This window comes from Thunnus albacares, chromosome 18, assembly GCF_914725855.1.
Source record: "Thunnus albacares chromosome 18, fThuAlb1.1, whole genome shotgun sequence".
In the NCBI taxonomy this organism is placed as follows: Eukaryota; Metazoa; Chordata; class Actinopteri; order Scombriformes; family Scombridae; genus Thunnus; species Thunnus albacares.
In genome coordinates this window covers 13,315,438-13,335,639 of record NC_058123.1, presented here as the reverse complement: position 1 = coordinate 13,335,639, position 20,202 = coordinate 13,315,438, and the positions used below count along the sequence as shown (strand labels likewise).

At 38.2% G+C, this 20,202-nt stretch overlaps 1 protein-coding gene across 1 annotated transcript in view; it reads right to left on the bottom strand.

Moving 5' to 3' along the window:
- brinp1 (bone morphogenetic protein/retinoic acid inducible neural-specific 1) overlaps positions 1 to 20,202 on the bottom strand; it is a 123,262-nt gene that overhangs the window by 86,777 nt on the left and 16,283 nt on the right. The window contains exon 2 of the mRNA XM_044334668.1: positions 9,063 to 9,330. Within this exon, the coding sequence (XP_044190603.1) occupies positions 9,063 to 9,280 (218 nt within the window). The 5' untranslated portion in view covers positions 9,281 to 9,330. The remainder of the gene's footprint in view (positions 1 to 9,062; positions 9,331 to 20,202) is intronic.

The window sequence follows — 20,202 nt, the reverse complement described above, 5'->3', positions numbered from 1 at the left end:
TTTCATGGAAAATTGTGTATATTTCTTTTTTTTAAGTGTATTTTTTTGCCTTTATTTAGATAGCTGACAGTAGAGAGCTAACAGGATATGACTTGCAGGAAAGATCTCTGGCTGGACTCAGATGAGGGACTTTGCAATTACATGGTCAGCATCTTAAACCCCTAGGCCACCAGGATTCCCTTTTATTGTATTCTACAAATAACACAGGTGTCATACGGCAGATGGAAACTTTAAGATAATGTAAGATAATGCCAATGGGAAAAATTTCTGAAATAAAGTGTATTTCATATTGTAGATAGGTAGAAGATATAGAAATAGTATTAAGCCATTTATCCTATTGCTCGTGGCATTGTTATTAATCTAGTTATATTATTATTCCATATTTAAGCTGACTCAACCACAACTTTTGTCCTGTCACTGCTGAAGACCGTAAGAAAAAAAAGAAATTCCGTCACCCATCTTGTGTCACCCACTGAGCATCGGTAAATAGATGAATAAAAGTAGTAAAAAATTATATATGGATATATCTTGTAGCCGCCTCAATGTCTAAATCTTAGTTGTTAGTAAAAAGTTCTGTTTTTATAGATAGATAAACAAACATGATTTTCTAAGCTTAGCTATGATGAGATGCAGTGATGGCTTTAATAATGAATAGCTTTTGTTGTTTTTTGTTTGTGAGAGAGAGGTGTACATAAGTACACAGTGTGTGTGACTCATTTGAGCTACTCCGTGAGGCAGTTCTTGCTCACCTTGACTATGACCTCACTGTCAGCATACCTGTCCACATTCCCATTCCTTGTTTTGATACTGAACTCACTGGACCCCCTCCATGTCTTTGGCACTTATATACAATTTCTCTATCACACACTTTTAGCACCTTCCTGTCTCACTGCCTAATGGCATCTCAGACCCCTCGATGTCTTCATCCTTTTTCTTAAGTCTGTTTCATCCCTCCTGACTTCCTGACTACCGCTCTCCTTCTCTTCCTTTGGCTACAGCGGCTACAGCCTGCTGAATTAAACATTGCTGCAGCCTCTCTCAGCAAATCTGCCGACTACATCAAATCTGCCTTCTCTCGCTCTATCCAATTACAGATGGCTCATCCAAACTAATTCAAGACCTGAGTTGGACAAATGTTACACCTTGTTTCTGTTTAAAACAAATGGGGCCCAGATCAGCACTGACAGACACATCCACACTGAACACATGGGAGGACTGCATGTCTTTTTGTCATTGCTCCTTGTTCATTACAGAACATTATCACATTACATTACTACAACAGACGACTCTTTACTCTTTACAATTTAAAAAAAAATGAGAACAAAAACATTGGAAAAAAAGGTGAAGTGAGTCTCAAGATGCAGGGCTATCTGCTAGATGAAGAGTTACATTTAGAGACTGAATAGAAAAAGTTGTTTGCAAATGCAAATTAAAACTGCAGATTATTCTGCTGTTCAAGTGGTTGTCTGTGGACTGATTATCGTTAGGAATAATTAATGTTAAGAAGGAGACGTTCAGTTAGAGATATGCATAATGTGCTTGCATTAAACATAACCATGTCAGGACTGTCAAATGTTGTATCAAACACTGGTTTGACGTAGTAATGGAACTAGTTGGAGGGCATAGGTACATTTCAAATACCCCTGTTATAAATACCTATATGAATATCAAACTATGCATAAGAATTCATAATAAAAATATCTTTTGCGGTATTAAAGTTGAGTGTTAACTAGCACATATATTAAACCTATTGTGGCCAGAGGCGAACAAATTGTGCAACATTGCCTCTGCCACCTCTCTCTTGCTACTGCGGAAATGTTAACACTCACAATCTGGCTGCCACCTTGCTTATAGCAAACAGTCCGTAAATGAGCGACTCAACACTTTTTCCAACAATTCACATTATGTTGTACCAAGCTGCACTTTGTATCTGTAATCTTGGAGGGAAGGGACATATAAAAGTGAAAACCCAGAAACTACAATAATGATCTCTTTATGCACACCAGGGGCCTCACGCTCAGAACGGGTATTGAAAGATATGTACGCCACTTCCCATGAAACTTTGACCCATGCTTACAAACTTTTTGGAGACAGGGGAAATTGGCGACGCAGATGGTGAGGTGGTGAATTGAACCAGTTGGTATAATGATTCCTCTCACACCTTTACACTTAATATCAAATGTTAATTATAGATCCACTGTATCATAAACATTCAAGCCAGCAGTGGTACTTGCGCATGTAGTGAGCCATAACTATTCCCTGAGCACCTTTCAATTTTAAAAGATATAAGCCAACTTAAATCTTAATCAGTTACATCTGTGATTTATTATTGAACTATTAATGAAATATTGAGCGCAATGTGCTGTCTCACGATCACATTCCCAACCCCCAGAGCGCAGAGGAGGGGGCCGGGCTGTATGGTACTCACACTCATGATCAGCTGCAGAGCAGCACAGAGCACTGCTGAAATGCCAGGATGTGGCAGGTGGCAGGATTCAGGAAAGTCTGGCTTGCCTTTCCCCAATATTAAGTGCGAATATACTGATTCCTTTTCTCCTCAACCACATTTACTAACAGATGAAATGATCATCATCAGTTGTAGAAATCCAAAATTACATCAAATAACTTTAAAGAATTACAGAACAGAGCGCTAATAGATTTTTAATAATATCTTCTAATATTGTGCATATATCACCAAGTATGATATTAGTTTTCATACAGTTTTTGTTTGTAAAATCGCTGCAGTGAACACCTTACTGTGCTGTCAGATACACAGAGCGCACTGGAGATAATGTGGTGGCTGCCACACACACTCTACCTTCTCCAGTCACCTCACCCACATGACATCTTCACCACCTGCACTAATATATGAACTGCGTAAATTAGAGAAACAGCTATATGCTGGATTTTGTAGTAAATATAAATAAATGCAGTGTTTATTGAATTTTAGATACTGAGTGTGTGGTGATGCTAAAGCTTTGATGTCCCAATGTCTCCACTAGTGCATACCCTGACAGTTTGCAGCAATAAGCTTCTTGGCATCTACCTGCTCCGACTGCTTTGTTCAATTTCGGGAATTGTTTTGTTTGTTGCACCGACTGCATTAACAGCTGCTGCAGCCGTCAGCCTCTCAAGCTTTCTTCTGTTACTGATGCCACTTTCCACAGGAATTACGTGCATGAATATTCATGAGGGCTTTTGCGTTGACCATTTATGGTCGATTGTGGGAGTGTAAGGGGTGGGATATGAGGTTCATCCACGTGCATACATTTTCATGTTGACTGTGATTTATAAAGGGAATAATGCATGCATTCGTTCAGGCACACAGTTTTATAAATCTGATTATTTTTTGGCGCATGCTATTTTTGGTACACTTTTGGTATGGATCCTACACACTGTTTTATAAATGAGGCCCCTGTTGAAGACTAAACTTTGTTGGTTTTTCTGCAAATTACTACAGAGAGTGGTAAATTTGCACTACTGTGAGTTAACATTTTCAACTTACAACCCCATTTCTTGTCCACATCACTGGTCTGTCTGCTATCCCACAATGCTATCCCGCAACTTTGCAATTGTGCCAAGTTCAGTAACTACTGTACCAGATGATGATCACTAAAGAAAACCAGAGGTTAATTTCATAACTTTCATTCAAATCCCCACTGCTAAATCTCTAAAGTTGGATTTTTTTATAGGGCTGCAACTGATGATTATTTTAATTAGCAATAAATCTGCCAAATAATTCAATTTTTTATAATTTTTTTGTTAATAAAAAAAAAATAATTTTGTCTATACGATTTCAGAAAATTGTGAAAACTCCCATTCTAATTTCCTAGATGTTACCTCTTTAAATATCTTACTTTGTTTGAACAACAGTCCAAAACCCATAGATTTTTAGTTTACTATAATGTTTGACAAGAAAAGCAGTACATCTTCACATTTAAGAAGCTAAAGCAAGCAAATGTGTGGCATACTTGCTTAAAAATGACTAAAACGATAACTTGATTATCAAAATAGTTGCTGATTTATTTACTGTTGATCTACTAATCGACTGATCAATTAATGGACAAATCATTGCAGTTCTATATTTTTACAAATACAAATAATTAAATAGGCTATCTGTTCTTTCTAACATATTACTGAAGTGTTATGATGTCTACACTGGGTGAAATATTAAAACAACGCCATGTTTTTGGTTTGTGTCATTTATAGCACAGTTCTGCCGGGGCTTACCATGAGCGTGGCAAGAGGCTCTTTATCTTGACTTCTTAGCTAGCTAGTTATTAGCTTCAGTAACAGTATAATGTATATTTTTGAGTAGGGAACTCTTTGGATATAACATTAGTCTATTTGAAAGCAGCTTGTATCCTCATAACAGACTGAAATGGAATAAAGAGAGACAGAAATACAGGCCAGTAGAGATAAACTGAGAAATTATTGAAGCTAATATAACATTCCTAGTTTTCATGTAATACAAAGATCTATCTCGAATGAGGAGAGTCAGGCAATTAAAGAGAAATATTAAAGTGAAAATCATAGTGTTTCAGCAGAGCTATAGCCATTTTAGTAAAATATGTATGTGCAAGTAATCTCCAAAGGTTTTAATGAGTAAGTAACTTAGTATAGTGATAACAGATATTATAGCATGGCTTTGCAATTATCTATAACGGCGCAGTGGAACTTACAATGGCTCAATTTTCCTTTTTAATTGAGTCTGTGTCTGCCATTTGGTATATAGTTTATCTTAATATATTATAGAGTGTACATATTTTAACCGATTCAGTCAGTGCTTTGCAAGCATGTAGAACAATTTTTTGTTTACTTTTTCTAAATAAAAAAGTCCAAATTGGTTCTGTTTTTGTTATTACCATGGACACCTTGTCGGTTTTAATTTAATGTCAATGTATTATTTTTTTTACACAGGTCATTACTTTTTTCAAAACCTTGGATAGATTTTGAGGATTTGATGATCCCTGGTCCAGTGACAAGAGTACCTCTATCAACCCTCTTAATTCATTCACTTCAGCACGATTTTTCAAAGTGTGATCAATCGGAGCTATGCATTTTCATAAATTTTTTTATTCTAAATAACAACCTCCATCTCACTTCTTTGATTACAGTGCAATGCTGATTCGAGGCCTTTAAAATGCATTAATGGCTACCAGATTTGCATTTATATTGGATTTTCACACAGGCACACAAGAACCTGAGATAGAGCTCTGCGAACAAAGACCTAACAGAGAACACGCATCATCTGAAACACATTCAACCCCATAATAGAGTACAAGCCACAGAACGAGAGATGCTACTCTGAGCAAAACAGGCCATCGAATTTCACCACTAACTGAAGCACACAGTGATAACACATTATTCAGCTGCAGGTCTGATACAGAAGCCAGCAGTGGATGTGGCTTTCTTGTGTCTGATGAATGCCATACAGGAAATGTACACTTATGCATACGATAAAGGGGAAGAAAAGGAGCTCAGCTTGAAGATTACAATCAACGGTGTCACAGTGTTGACAATTACTTATACAAAACACACTCCAATAATTTCTTTAAGAGACATAAGTCTAGCAGAACAGGATAATTGGTGCCTTATGGTGTGTCTTTCCCCTTCAAGCGACAGTGACCTTTTCAGAGCAGTAGACAAGAGGCTGGCAACTCCTAAATCTGTGTTTATCCTTCGAATTAGGCGAAGTGCCCATGTTATTAAAGATGGGGCAGATTTGTTTGTTGGCATTGTCCACGTAGTGTGCCTCTGAGGTAATCTCTCTTGATAAGAGGAATGGATGCTTTGTCTCTCTGCAAATCTGATTCAACCACTTTCCACCACTAAATCGTCGAGGCAGAGAAAGTCTCCAGGGAAATTTACAAAGCGATTCAGTCCTCATTGCTGGTTAGAGTAGAGCACGGCTGGGCAATCATGTGCCGTAGAGGACTGAGGGTATGTATGATTTCATTCCAACCAAACACTACACCAGCTGATGTCACTGATTTCCTCCCCTTTCTGGTTGAAGATGCAGTAATCATTGAAATTAACTGGTGGTCCAAGTTGGAATGAAAATCCTTGGACACCTGCACCTCTGGGAGACCATTTCACACCCCTGCGTCAAATACTATATATGATTATTTACCAATAATGTATGTTTATATATTTTTCCATGCTCCAAAGCACATTTCATTTAGTCCAATAATACAGTCATACAGTTCACTGCACTGTACTCTACAGCATATACTGCATATTATAATATTGGATACTGTACTGTGTATGTTCAAAGATCACAACTAAGTAAAATAAATCTATTAAACTTGACTTTGTCAGGCAGTTATGCAGATTGTGATAAATGTGAATGTGGATTGTTGATTGTTGTCATTTCATTTTTAATGAGAAATACATCAAAAATGTCCCACTCTTAATGCACAATTTAATTGTCTTGTCATGAGGAAAGCGATACCTTACACTGATGGCTGAATTTGACGCCACTAATGGTTTGTTATGAGGGAGAAACAACAGGAGCCACCTGGGCCAAGCAACGTTCCCAGCAGCACCCAACATGCAAACACACACTCTCTGTTTTAATAAATCACTGCAGCATCACAGGCAGCACTCGACGCGGCTGTACAGTGTCTGTCGAAAGCGGCTTCAGAAGTTTTGCCTCTGAGATTCATGTCTCTGTGCAACATCCCGCTCTGTCAAGATACACATTATGCAAATGCATTGTTTACTGTTCATGTGACAATATCAAGGCACGAAAGCCAGTGGGGACCAGGGGCTATGGCAAGTTACCAAGAGAGATGGAGGAGAGAGAAAGAACAAACTCTGTGAAAAAACTGCCAAAGGAATGTGGCAAGTGACTTGACTGTCTTACTCGGTCTCAGTCTTTCTATAACTCTGAGTTAGAAGACTGCAGAGGGATGCAAGGAAATCAAAGCAGATCATTCTGAGAAAGATGGTTTTTAGCCATCTAATTGCTGCCTATACCTCTGTATGAGGAGAATTCCCATGTAAAGTTACAGAGCAAATTACAAGGTGGAAAATATAAATCCTGCTGTGGTTATTGAATGTCAAACTGTATTATTTAATCACAAGTATAGAAGGGAAGATAAAAGTTGAGTATTAACAGTAGATATCAGTGTTTTACAGCTACAGTACCAGTCAAAAGTTTGGACTCACCTTCTCATTCACTTGAATGAGAAAGAGTTAATACAGTAATAGTTAATACAGTTTAAGGCAGGTTTAGCATAAAAAATGATACCTAATTGATAATTGTATATAAAGTTATTATTTATTTTTATGTGTGTAAAATTCAAAAGTAAGTAGAGTAAGGAGTAGAGAATGGATGAATCAAATGATTCTTTTGTATTGTATGCCTTTGTATGCCTTGTATTGCAGTGTGACTAAACACATTTTGGGCCATAAACCCTTTCAACTTTTGGTGGTTAATCAGTTACAACTTTTAATGCATAATACAACCCAGTCGCCAAAAGAAAACGTTGGCATTGAACATTTCTGCAAACCACAGAAACGTTGAATATATACGTTTCAACACATGTAATACTTATCATATCAACATTTCTACAAACATAGATATTAACATTTCTACCAGTTGAATAATGATGTTTTATGGTGTGATAACACTGTGGTTAAGGTCTGGTTAGGTTTAGACACAAAGACCACTTGGTTAGGGTTAGGGAAAGATCATGGTTTGGGTTAAAATAAAAATAAAAATTAGAATAAAAACGGACGATGTCTCACTAAAAAAAGCCGGTTTTCTTGCTAGAAAAAATGGCTGCAAATGTCCTGACGTCTCGCTAAAAACACCCACTATTATCGGTTGAAACAGGAAGCGGACATTGATTTTGGTTTCGAGGTGGTCTCAAACCGTGTTCTCTGCTGATTTCCAACCACCTGCCCCTCCTCCTATATAGGAAAGATCAACTCATATAGATCACATGTGAACTACGTCACTTTAGAAATGTTGAGATGATACGTATTTTGGAAATGTTGACATAATGTGTTTTGTTGACATTTTGATATGATACGTATTGTTGAAATGTTAATATGCTACGTATGTCACATGCTGAAACGTAGATATTCAACATTTCTGTGGTTTGCAGAAACGTACAATGCCAACGTTTTATTCTGGCGACCAGCCTGCATAATATGTGCCAAGAAATGTACAACATATTTGGTTGCTCAATAGCAAGTTAAAATGGTCAGGGTTATCAATATTATTTTGTAGGTGAAACAGTGTTTCACCACTAAAAGCTAAGTGTCTAATATAGCTTTCCATTGTTGTAAAGGGGCATTCAACCAATTTTACACATTATGGTCAGTTCACCGTGCCTGCAAAAACAGTTGCATGATATTTTCTGTGCTTCTGCAGGAAGCTTTCCAAAGTCTAAAAAGCTATCTTATTCAGCATTTTTGGATCATGATCCACACTAGGGACTAAAAGTCAGGATATCTCGGCCAATTTTGATCTTTTTGTAACTTGGCTCTCACCAGTCCCCCACCTATGTGGAAGAACAATAGTAAATTGCTGGCATACCTCTTGAATTGTGCAAATTTGTACTTTGCACTCACCATTTTCACTTTTCATTCAAGTACACTGCACTTGCCAATAGTATTTCATGCGAACACAGTACCTATTACTAAGTGTACTTAATGTGCTCTTATATCAGATCTGACAGCTATAGCTTTTTTTAATAGGGCCAATTCAGTATGAAAAAGTTGGGCTATGTTATGATTATTATTATTTTCCTATTGTGTGTCACTCAAACAGCTCCAAAAGACATAAAACTTTTTTTTCTTAGCTACAGTATAGCTAAGAAAAGCATCATCTTAGCTTTTAGAGTTTTCATTAATATAAGAAAAAGGAAAAGATGTTCACAGCACTGAGAGTGACTGAATGTAAATATAAAAAATGCACACTTAATAGGTTAAAAATATACATAGTGCAGCTTTTTGCAACTAAAACCTCAAAATAGAAGGACCATTTAAATAGACAGTCTCTTAAGAAGTGTATGTGGCATCAGAACACAGGCTGAAAGTGAACTCACCTATAAATTTTATATCTGGTCGTAAATCCTTGGCGGAATCTTTCCACAAAGGACAGATAACTACGAGAGTGGTGGAAAGGTCCACGGTCCGAGATGAGCCAGTCATATTGCTTGGTGACATGTTGCTCAGTTGCCAATGGGTCCTGGCGGGAAGACTGAACTGTTATATGGTCCCATATAAACAGGAAGCAGATGACCTCAATAAACCTCCAGTTCATGCTTTTTTTTAAGCCGCTCTCTGTTCATTCTCGCTCCATTACGTGGAGACCTGATGGGAGAGAGAAGAAGAGGGAAGGAGGGAGGGAGAAACAGAAAAGAGAGATGTTAGATGACAAAATCTATTTTAGCTGTACAAGAGGATGTCACAGAGTTAGGTTAATTGTGCTGTACTGAACAAATAAGATAGTGCCCTTGTCATTGTCATTTTACTGTGACATGATGTGTATTTATTTTCTGCTCTTTCTCAGATTGTTCACCCTTCATGTCTCCCTGGAGGTTTTTAGAAAACCACACAGATTTTGCCTTTCCAAGGACTGTTCCAAGGACTGTTACCCTTTTGCAAATGAGCATGGACTACATCCTCAGTTGTTTAGCTGTCTTTTTTTCCACTCTAATTGGTGTCATGATAAGTTCTGACAAGGTTAGAGGGCTGCTTTATGATATGTTATGACACCCAGCCACTAATGTGGAAAAACACTATCTCCCTTTACCCAATGGTGTCAATTACTGCTAGAAGACGTTTTAAACTATTGACTTGCAAGTTCATGAATTGTTGAAAATAATGTGGTGCAAAATGTTGCTTTCTTCATCAAACACAAAAAACACCTCACTTTGGTTCCACTAAAGCTGCTAGAGATTGTTGATATGATTGTATTATTGCCCTCAGCATCACAAAACGCCATTTAATGCTTGACATGACCCCGTATCTATAAATATTTTAGAGACAAAGCATTAGAAAAAACTGGACACACAGATTAGCACAGTAGGAACATGTAAGAACAGATCATCTAAAAACAAATCTCAAGGCTAGATTTAGGTTTGTGTTTATTTATTTACTATAACAATCCTAGAGGCAGCAGTTAAAGGTATACTATGCAGGATTTTCCTAAAAAACGGTGTATAGACTCATACGCAGGGTGTGAGATCGGGACTCGTAGTGTAGCAACCAAGTTACATCGCTGTCTCCATGTCTCTCCTCTGCTCTGCTCTGCTCTCTGTCTCTGTGTCATGGATCTATAAAGAGCTGTAGGTCTGTGTGTCTGCTTGACTGAGGGTGGGGCTGGGCTGCACACATGCAGAGCAGAGAGGCCATAGCGTGCAGGATGAAACTCTGCATTCACACAAAATCCGGCAATGCGGCACCTTCCTACGGGTTTGTATGGAGGTGTGCAGAGGTGTGGGAGTGTTTATTTGTGCTTTAGAACAAAAACAACCTGAGTTGTAAACCGTGAAACAATCAGAATAATGTTTTATTTATTTGATTCACAGCTTTGTTCTCGCCAGCGCTGCTATATCTCTTCATTCACTCTCTAGCTCACTTGACCACCGCTGCGCTCCCTCTGTCTCTTGCTCGTTCGGGAAAAGGGGCTGTGTGTTCACAAACATACAAAAAATATCTAATATACTGTATATTCTATATTTAATATATTTAACAGAACTACAAGATTATTTCCCATGTATTTCCAGTTGAAATATCCTTGAAGGAAAAAGCCACTACTCTGCAGTAAATTACAGCATTCGACATTCTCACATCCCGCTTAACGGACAAAGATGAAAAAAAAAAACATTCTTGACAATATTTTAATATTTCAGACTGAATATTGAAATAATACATGTCCTCATTGTGCAGTGACTGTGAACATTAATATCTACTTGGCAGTGAAATTGTCTCTTAGTTACTGATAAGGAAACGATTTTCATCAGTAATTGCATTTAAGAACTTTGGCCCCTGGCCGTGGGGCACCCAACAGTGTGCTATCAAGTGCTACTGTATGCAAAAATTCTTTCCCCTTTCATGGTTTATTACACAATAACACATCATAAAAGAGCAGGGAAAATTTAATGGGCCTAATCTTTTCCTGTTAAATAGATGATGAACTACTTGATTGCAAAAGTTAAAGTAATCACAGTGGCATACTTAAAAAGAGATTTTTTTTGTCACATTATGGTTAAAGGTTTCTCATGATGCCTTAAATTGATTAGGTATTTTATCGTTTAAAGACTGGTTCACCTACTTGCCAAAGGATCAGGAACAACGTTGGATAATTTGAATTAGGGATGCACCGATCCAACTTTTTCAGTCCTGATACTGTTACCTGGGCTTTGGGTATTGGCTGATACCAAGTACTGATCCCATACCAGGGTTTAATTAATAAGCTGTATGCCTCACTGTGTGGAAGAGACTGGGATCATTTTATGTGTGAGGCAACATCGGATTTGACTTTGCTTTCCTAACATTGCTTTCCTAACTTTGTAAAACAAAATGTAACAAATAAATACGTTTATTTGTTAAAAATTATATAATATAATCATAAATTAATTCATGAGTAAGTGATGCAAGTCATTCATTTGCAGATGGAATGGGGTGTGCAATAATACAGCTGATTCGGGTTGCTAACATTTAGCTGCAGTGATTCAACAACACTGGTCCTGGACTGCAATCCAGATATATGACATTATCTAGATTGATATTATATGCATATACTAACATTTAACATTACTGCGCACAGTGCACACACACACACACACACACACACACACACACAACGTTACTGTTTTGAAAAGAGGACAGCTATAAGAATATACTCACTGAATGGAGCATGTGTGTGTGTGCGTGGGTGGGTCAGTATGGGACCCGATACCCTATGTCAGTATCGGATCAGTGCATCCCTAATTTGAATGTGTCTAACTAATTATAATTATACTGCCATATTTGAAGTAAAATCAGTTCTTAAAATTGAGTGTAATGAAATTTCAACTATCAACTAAGAATACTGCATTTCAGCTATAATTGCATATTAGACAGAAGGAAAACTTCTTTTGCCGCCCATCAACCAGAGACTCAGTAGAAATGGCAAAATATGCCAGTGTACTTAACAGGCCTGTTTTAGGCTAATTACGTTATAGAATAATTTAGAATAATAGACTAAATTGAAAATGATACAATACATAATCTGATGGAGGAGCTATGCTATTCCCCTTTGTGTCAAGACAAGGAGTGTGTGTGTGTATTAATTTTCATATTAAAACAAAACATGTATCAACAAATGTGTCAGTGAATACAAATATCTAAAAATTACAACCACTTGTTTAAAATAGTTGACTTATCAGGGTTTTTCCTGTAATTTGTTATTTTACTTTTTTGTGAATGTAAAATAAAAAAAAATAGCTGTAAGCTGTAATTAGGAGTGTTCAAGCATATTATGGCAATATTAATGAAGATTACTTTTAGGAAGACAACAGCAAGAGAACACTTCATAACAATTCATAACCCTTTAGATTTGCTCAAAGCAGTATTTATTATATGCAGGCAAATGTATAATAACTGTACTAACAACTTGACATGACACTTGAGCATGTTGCACAAAATATTACTGAAACAGGAGAGCCTACAGCCATGTTAGTGGCTTTGTGAGGCTGTACTTAGGCAGAGCAGTGCTTTGAGCTAAATGCTAATGTCAGCATGCTAACATGCTCGCAGTGACAATGCTATCATGCTGATGTTTAGCAAATATAATGTTTGCCATGTTAACCATTTTAGTTTCGCACGTTAGAATACTAATCTTTGCTAATTGGGACTAAACACAAAGTATGGTGGAGGCCTGATGGGAATAGCTTTCATTGTATTTTGTTATAAACCTAAGTATTGGACGGATTGGTGGAAGTCATGAGGATACATCATCTAAGAACCATGAATGTCTTTACAAAATTTCATGGCAATGCATTTAACTGTTGAAACTCAATGGCATCGCCAAGAATTTAGGATTTATGGTGGCCTTTAGTTGGAACCACCAGAAACACTTTGCAGAATCACTCAGAGCTGGTAAATGAACATTTTTACCAAGTTTAGTCACACAATCGGTTTGCTAGTTTGTAATTGGCCCCACCAACACTACTATGGTAGCATATCACAGACAACCAGTATTGATCAAGAGCAAAGGATAATTGGATATTTCAGCTAGTTTGTTATGTTTTTTGCCAAATATGGTGAAGTGTGTACAAAATTTGGTGCCACAAAACAGTTTTGGACAAATTTACAAATAGCAGGAGCAAAATACATTTGGCAGGAGGGCATGTTTTTAGCAAGACCAGATGAATCTTATGGCATTTGCTTTCATTGTCAGGCATTTGAAAAGTAGCTGTTGCACATAATCAGTGCTTAACAATTCAAGTCATTTCTGTAAAGGAAGCCAATTGGTAGATGCACCATAATTTTTTGAGTATATGACTAACTGTAAATCTTGACATACGTGCTGAAGCTTTGCACAAATGAACAATACACTAGTTATCAGTAGCACACAATGATTGTCAGTATTTTAAAGGAGTACCCACAGTTGCAATATAAAACATACACGTCTCTCTCTCTCTCTCTCTCTCTCACACACACACACACACATACAATTTACCTTCATATGTCATTAAGAATTTCACATGTATTATATTAATTACTAACTCTGATCCTCCCCTCACAATTGCATACTGAACCTAAAGCCTAAAGTTAGTTAGTGTGTGTTCTTGATTGCTTCACTGCAACGAAAATCAGTTCTGCAGTTGACCCAGAGGCTTTTTCCGCCACCTGTGGCGTCATTGCTGTCTGAATCCCCAAAACCTCCTGCAGTGAATACATTTACATTCATATGGCCACATGATGAGAGTAAATCCTCATTGCTTCCTTTTATAAGCCAAGTTCCTATTCATATATTAAGATCTGTCTATCTTATACCACCACAAAATTATATTCATCCCCTGTCAGATTTTGTTTGCTTTGTGATTTTTGCATCTGAACATTATCATACCTTAAACCAGAATTTATTCCTAGATATAGGGGACTCAGATTGAACCAACAGCATCACATATATGAGTTACTGTGGCCATTCAGTTCTTGTGGTGACATGCTGTATGTTGTTATCTATTTCTTATGACAAATCTTTTCTCTGTAGTTGGAAAAATTATTAGAAGAAAACCCTGTGGATTGATCAAAATGAATGTAATGCATGTCCACATCACAATCTGAAGGCCCCACTTTATGGAATCAATACACAGTGGTGCAAAACAGTGTCAGTATGGGGTGGTGTGATGGACTTTTGGTATTTTGGGGTCTGGAGCCATGTGGTGCAGTGCACCAGCTGCACAGCTGGAAAAGGGCTGTGATTAAGAATCAGATAAATTCGTATTCTTCCTTTTAAAAAATGCAGACTCTTGGTGCTCTTTTGGTTTAAATATGGCAGCTAGAGAGAGCAGTCAGGAGCATTTACCACACACAACAAAAGTTTCTCTCAAGAATAGACTGATGTTCATGTGCCAGAAGTGCTGACTCACCAAGAGCAAATATGCAGCTCTGTAAATACGCCACTGAGGGCGGATGATATTAAATTAACTTGGGAGGAGATAACACATTTGGTTAATAATTGTTGCCCCGGTCCTAAGAGAACTGTTGTCCGACGTGGGAAACAGTTCAATGCCATCAGAAGGAGAGCCAAATAATTTGGCGGAGAACCGCAGGGACAGTTTAACAACTGGATCGGGGCCATCCACCAGCCAATCCCTCACCCATACAGAGGATCTGATTGCATCTGCAAATGCAGCTTAGAGTGTAAAAGGTTTAATGGGTTGGAGGTTGGCATTTAAAGATATATCCATAGCACCCCCACACTCTACATGGCACTCATATTGATGTTTTGAGAGGAAATCTAGGGATTTGGGGGTTCTATCAGCAAAATCAGCGATCTTTCAGGTGAGAAAGTGTAAACTACATACATTTGAAAGGTCAAGGTTCTGGTGACAAAAACAACCTGGTTTTGGTGAGAATTGTGCTATAAAAACTACATATTTAATTCAAATAGTTGCCACAGTACATGAAATATTTTACAGGTTTTCTGTGTTCATGTAATATTTTACATTTACTGTGAAAAAAGTGAAACTTCATAAAGAACAACATTTTCTGCATGTTTTGAGAACAATACATGTAATCCCTCTGTTACACATGAGAAGCTAGCCAAGTGTCCCGCCTACACCGCCTACTTATTGAGGGCATGATGGTGCCCTGCTCTTCCTAGATCTTTAACAAAGTGGATTTGATATGTTCAAAAAGAAAGCCATCCTAACTATGATGGAGAGAGTGATAAACACAGGCACTTGTTGACATAAGAGGAAATGGAAGATAGGAAAGCTGCAGAGCCACTAAGATCTTCCAGGGGATCTGCACCACCATCGAATGCAAAATTAGCTCTATATTGTAAAAATTGCAAATGTATCAGTTATTTTTAATGCTATGTGTCATTCAATAAAAGCATGACACAAAACACAGTCACCCCAGCCAAAACATTATGCACTAATTAGACATATTGACAACTCCACCCTGATATTAAGGGCTTAAATTTGCAGGTCCAGTCCAATCAATGCTTTTAACTGGGTTAGTGCTAAATGACACTTTTTCACATTTCAAGACTGCTTGTTTGATTACTCTACAAAAAATAATGCAACAAATGTTGTAGACTCTGCTCTACTTCATCAACCTTGTTGCAACATATGATTTTCCAAACTCCCTTTCCATCCTTAGTTATTTTTTCCCTGTTGCATGAGATTATAACTCACATGGAACCCAAACCTTACATGCAATTCAGAAATTAGCCTGACGGTACCTCTAAAATATTCTCTATTTTCTGTTATTTGCAGATTAATGTTATTTGCAGAGTGGATTAGTGAAACAGACAGAGAAAGAGACAGAGAGTGGATCACGTTTACCCTTGAATAAGCACGGTAAAAAGGGGAGGATGTCTGCTTCAGGAAATGACAAGACAGGACAAGGGAGGCTTGTTTTCTCCATCCTCTTTTTAAACAGGCTTATTCATGCTGCAACTCCTCCTCCATTCTGGTTCATTCAAGGGGTTTCAATCTCCATTCTGGTCCCGTCACTAGCTTTTCCAATCAATTCCTCTCTCCCCTGTGTGGGGCCCTAAGTGTCCCTCTTTATTCTATAAAATTCATAAGAATGGGGTGGCTTGTTCTCCTTATTTGTATTCTAAATCCCAGGGAGGCAAGAGATCAGGGTAGAATGAAGCCTTTTGCAGGGAGACAGGTAGACTCAAGGGATGTCTACATTATCCATCTATCCATTGCACATGTGTTACATCTGGTCACCATATCATATGCGATATATATTCCCTGCATTATTTGTTGCTTGAACTGTATGGGTATAAGCAGATGGAGTTCTCTCTGAACTGTTATCAGCCTGACTGCCTCAGAGCGATTTCATTCCCACTGTGATACAGGTATAATGCATGTAGTGAAGCAAAACCTTTGACGTGAGGTTATGGATGGCTGGCAGCCTAAAAATGAATTTTTATACTCCTCTGGGTTATTTTAACTTAGTTCATATTAATATGACCTCAATGGGGCCAAGGGGTTATGTGAGAGTGATGCACAGCAATGACAGAATGAGGAGAGGAAAAGTAGAGTTGTATCTAAATATGCCAACCCAGTGTCATCTGAATTCTGGGAATTATTATTGCATAGCTCTCAGCAACGTGTGGAAAGGCGTGGTAATGGGCTGCCACTTGCAATTGCTGGGAAGCAACAGAGGAATGGGAGGGCCAGCTGTGGCTAACTTCATTTGTACTGGATTCCCCCCCACCCCAGTCTCTCGCCTTGGTCCTGTCGTTTCTTTAAAAAGGACCGCAGTGGCACCCTGACCTTCAGAAAACATGGCTGAGCAAGCAACACTGTTTGATAATTAAATTCTCTGGTTGGTCAGCAACCAATCAGCTCAGCTCGGGGATCAATGGCTGATTTTAAAGAGCAAACTAATTCACTAATGGTCAGAGTTATTCCAATTTACCTGGCTGCTGAATTATTGTGTCCAAACCTATTCTGGAGGGGGAAGGATCAATGCAAGCCGGGGGAGAGGAGCGGCGGAGGAGAGTCGGTCACATCTATCATGTGAAGCGGTGCAAGGAGTGTGCTGTGAGGCTTATTTGATAGTTGCCCATTTGAACAGCAGTAATGCGGGGGCAGTTTATGAGATGGTTTTAAACAGGGACTGCCTCTGTCATAAAGCAAACTAATTAATAAGGTTTCAGTTTCAGAGTAAGCATAAGACCAACCACTGTGGATGTTAAAGGTATAAAGTTTTTGAGCGTGTGATTCGGATAAATTAAGCACATTTGGTTACTGAAGGGCAATTAAATTTAGCATGAAATAAAAATTAAATCCATTTGCTTCATGAGGGATTCTGCAGCAAGGGAAATAAAAACATTGTGACACTTGAATTATTTTTTTTCCTGGCTGATTTTTCCTTCCAATCTGTTATTTTAATACACAGTGCTCACCTATTCATTACTGTTATGTGGGGAGCTGAACTGATTATCAGCAACATATGTCTCTTAAACATGCTAAGTGAAAAAGAGCATAGCAGCAGTGATTTGCTCCTGTAGTTGTCTCATTTCAGGAGAAGGTGGTTTGAGCTGATAGGAAAGACAGCAGGATTATTTAGCCAGCATCAGTGTCTTACACCAAAGAGAATGAGAAGCTAGCCAGCGCAAGCAGGCCATTTGTCACCACATTCACCACTGCTGCTGTATGCTACTGTGGCTGCGTTACAGATGAAGATTGATCATTTGTCAACTTGCAAATTGGCTTTCAAGTGCTTTCTCTAATTACTCTGTGGTTTTATTGATGAGAAACCACTGACTGCTTTCCTTCGATTTACCTCGCTGGTCACAGTCTTTGTTTTGAATATGTCATCTCTCACCTTCCTTTCCAAAGACATTAGAGGGGCATATAAAATGGGGGAAAATGCTCCAGCCTTAACAGATTTTGCATGCTACCTCTTGTTCTGATGTTCACTGAAACAATGTAGTATTAAAGGCCAAAATGCCAGAGCGAATTCCATTACCATAGCTGGTCAAACTCAAAATGTACCCAGAGGAGCCCCTGACATGAATCAGAGCCTGGATAGGAGTTGCTGGGAGGATGTAAATGACACTGTTCGCACTGAAGCTCTTCTTGCTCATGCATGTAAATGTCAAGTGATGTTATCCACTGTATGGTTTCCACTGAGTAGACCCAAAAGGTCTAGACCAAAGGAAAGGATGAGCAGGGAGAAAAATAACGTCTCAGAAGAAGGCTAAATGTGCTTATCTCCTATAGAGTGCACATAATGCAAATGTCTGTAAGATAAGTAGAATATAAATAAACTTAAGGTGCTGTCTTGCTTTCTATTAAATGTTGGCGTGCATGCACACATTTATTTTTCTTTGTCGCATTGGCAACTTTGCAACATCTGCATTAGGAAAATAAAACAAAATAAAAACAACAACAACAGGCATTTAATGAACCTGTAGTGAAATTCACCTAAGGCCACGTTAATATGTTTTTTATTGTAATTACCAGCAGAATTAAACAGCAGATCCTCGTTTCTCCCTTCTGTGACTGATCTGTCATAATTGCTTGTGTCTGTAACATTTTATTCAAATCTCACTATCGGTGCCGTTGGGTAGGGTGTGATGAAGTGTTGTTGCGAGGCAACTGTGAAACTACAATTGGATTGCAGAGCTGCATTTTATTTCAGAGATATATGTGAGGAAAGTATCACCTTATCAGGGTGAGGGCATGTTTTGCTCAACCTATTTCAGTATCTGAAGTACAGGAGTAGGGAAAAGAATTGTTACTTGTTTTCTCATTCTGGATTTTATCAGCGTGTGCACAAGATGAAGCTTGAGGAGAGCAATGTGTTTCACTCAAACCTGTCCCTCCCCACTTGCACTCCTAATGGCCATCATACTTGGGCAAATTTTAGTGTCAGATGTTTATATATCACAGGAAAAGAGTGTGTGAAAATAAAAGAAACGATAAAAGGAAAATGTTTTTCCAGCACATTTTATGAGTGTTAATGCTTCTTCACTAACCTCGAAAACCTTCTACATTGCACATTTTTTAGAGGGGGGTTGGGGAGATCGGGGGGGTTCTCTGACAGAAATAAATAACAGCTGCTACCCTCTCAAGGGACTGGACCACTGGCATTATGTGGAGAGACGTTTTGTCCAGCTGCAGTGGGTTATTTTTGTTCGCCTTTGCTACCCCCGTTTGTTCCTCGCACTCTGATGCAATGCCATCCCTGAATTTACTGACCTCATTTCTTCCCAATTTGATGTTTACTTTCCAATTCACCCTTTGACGAATTGCTAACCACCAGACTTGGCCAAGAGTTCCCAGTCTGAACAACAGCCCTGCTCTCCAGCAACAGAAGGAATGGGGTGTTAAGCTGATGGTCACTGCTCCCATTGTTCCTAATTCAAAGCCATAAATTTGTGAAATGGAAGGAAATCAGAGGAGCAAGCACAGATTCAGCGGGTTCCATAAATCAGCGAAATCTGCAGCGACACAGAGCAGATGGTGAAAATAGAAAAAAAAGTGCTCCCATTTTACTGTAGTTCCCTGCAGATTAAGCATTGCAAAGCTGAACTGTTCCTTATTACGTATGCCTTGTGTCTGTACTGTACACGAATATCAATACTGTAAGGGTGTTTTTATCAGTGCCAGACTCAATCTTCTTCACAGTTAGAATGAACTTATTCTGTGTCAACTGCAATTTAGTGTCATCCATTAACCTACTGAATGTCATTTGCAATTTAGTGTAGCAATGTGGATTACAGCATCTGTCCTATGAAAACATACATAGAATACATCTATATTTTACTTTCAAAATGACACTGCATCTGTATAATATATAAGAGTTTTTAAAGGATTTCCTGTTTTATTTGCTTGTAGCATCCAGATGAATTGTCATTGCATCTGTCATTTAGCTCTGGGAGCATTTTTTAGTGATCACCCTGCAGTGTGAAGGGTAGTGACAATTAAGTCTCAAAATGAATGGAAATAGTTGACTTGGATGTATTTAGAGAGTTTGTCACAACCTAGTAAC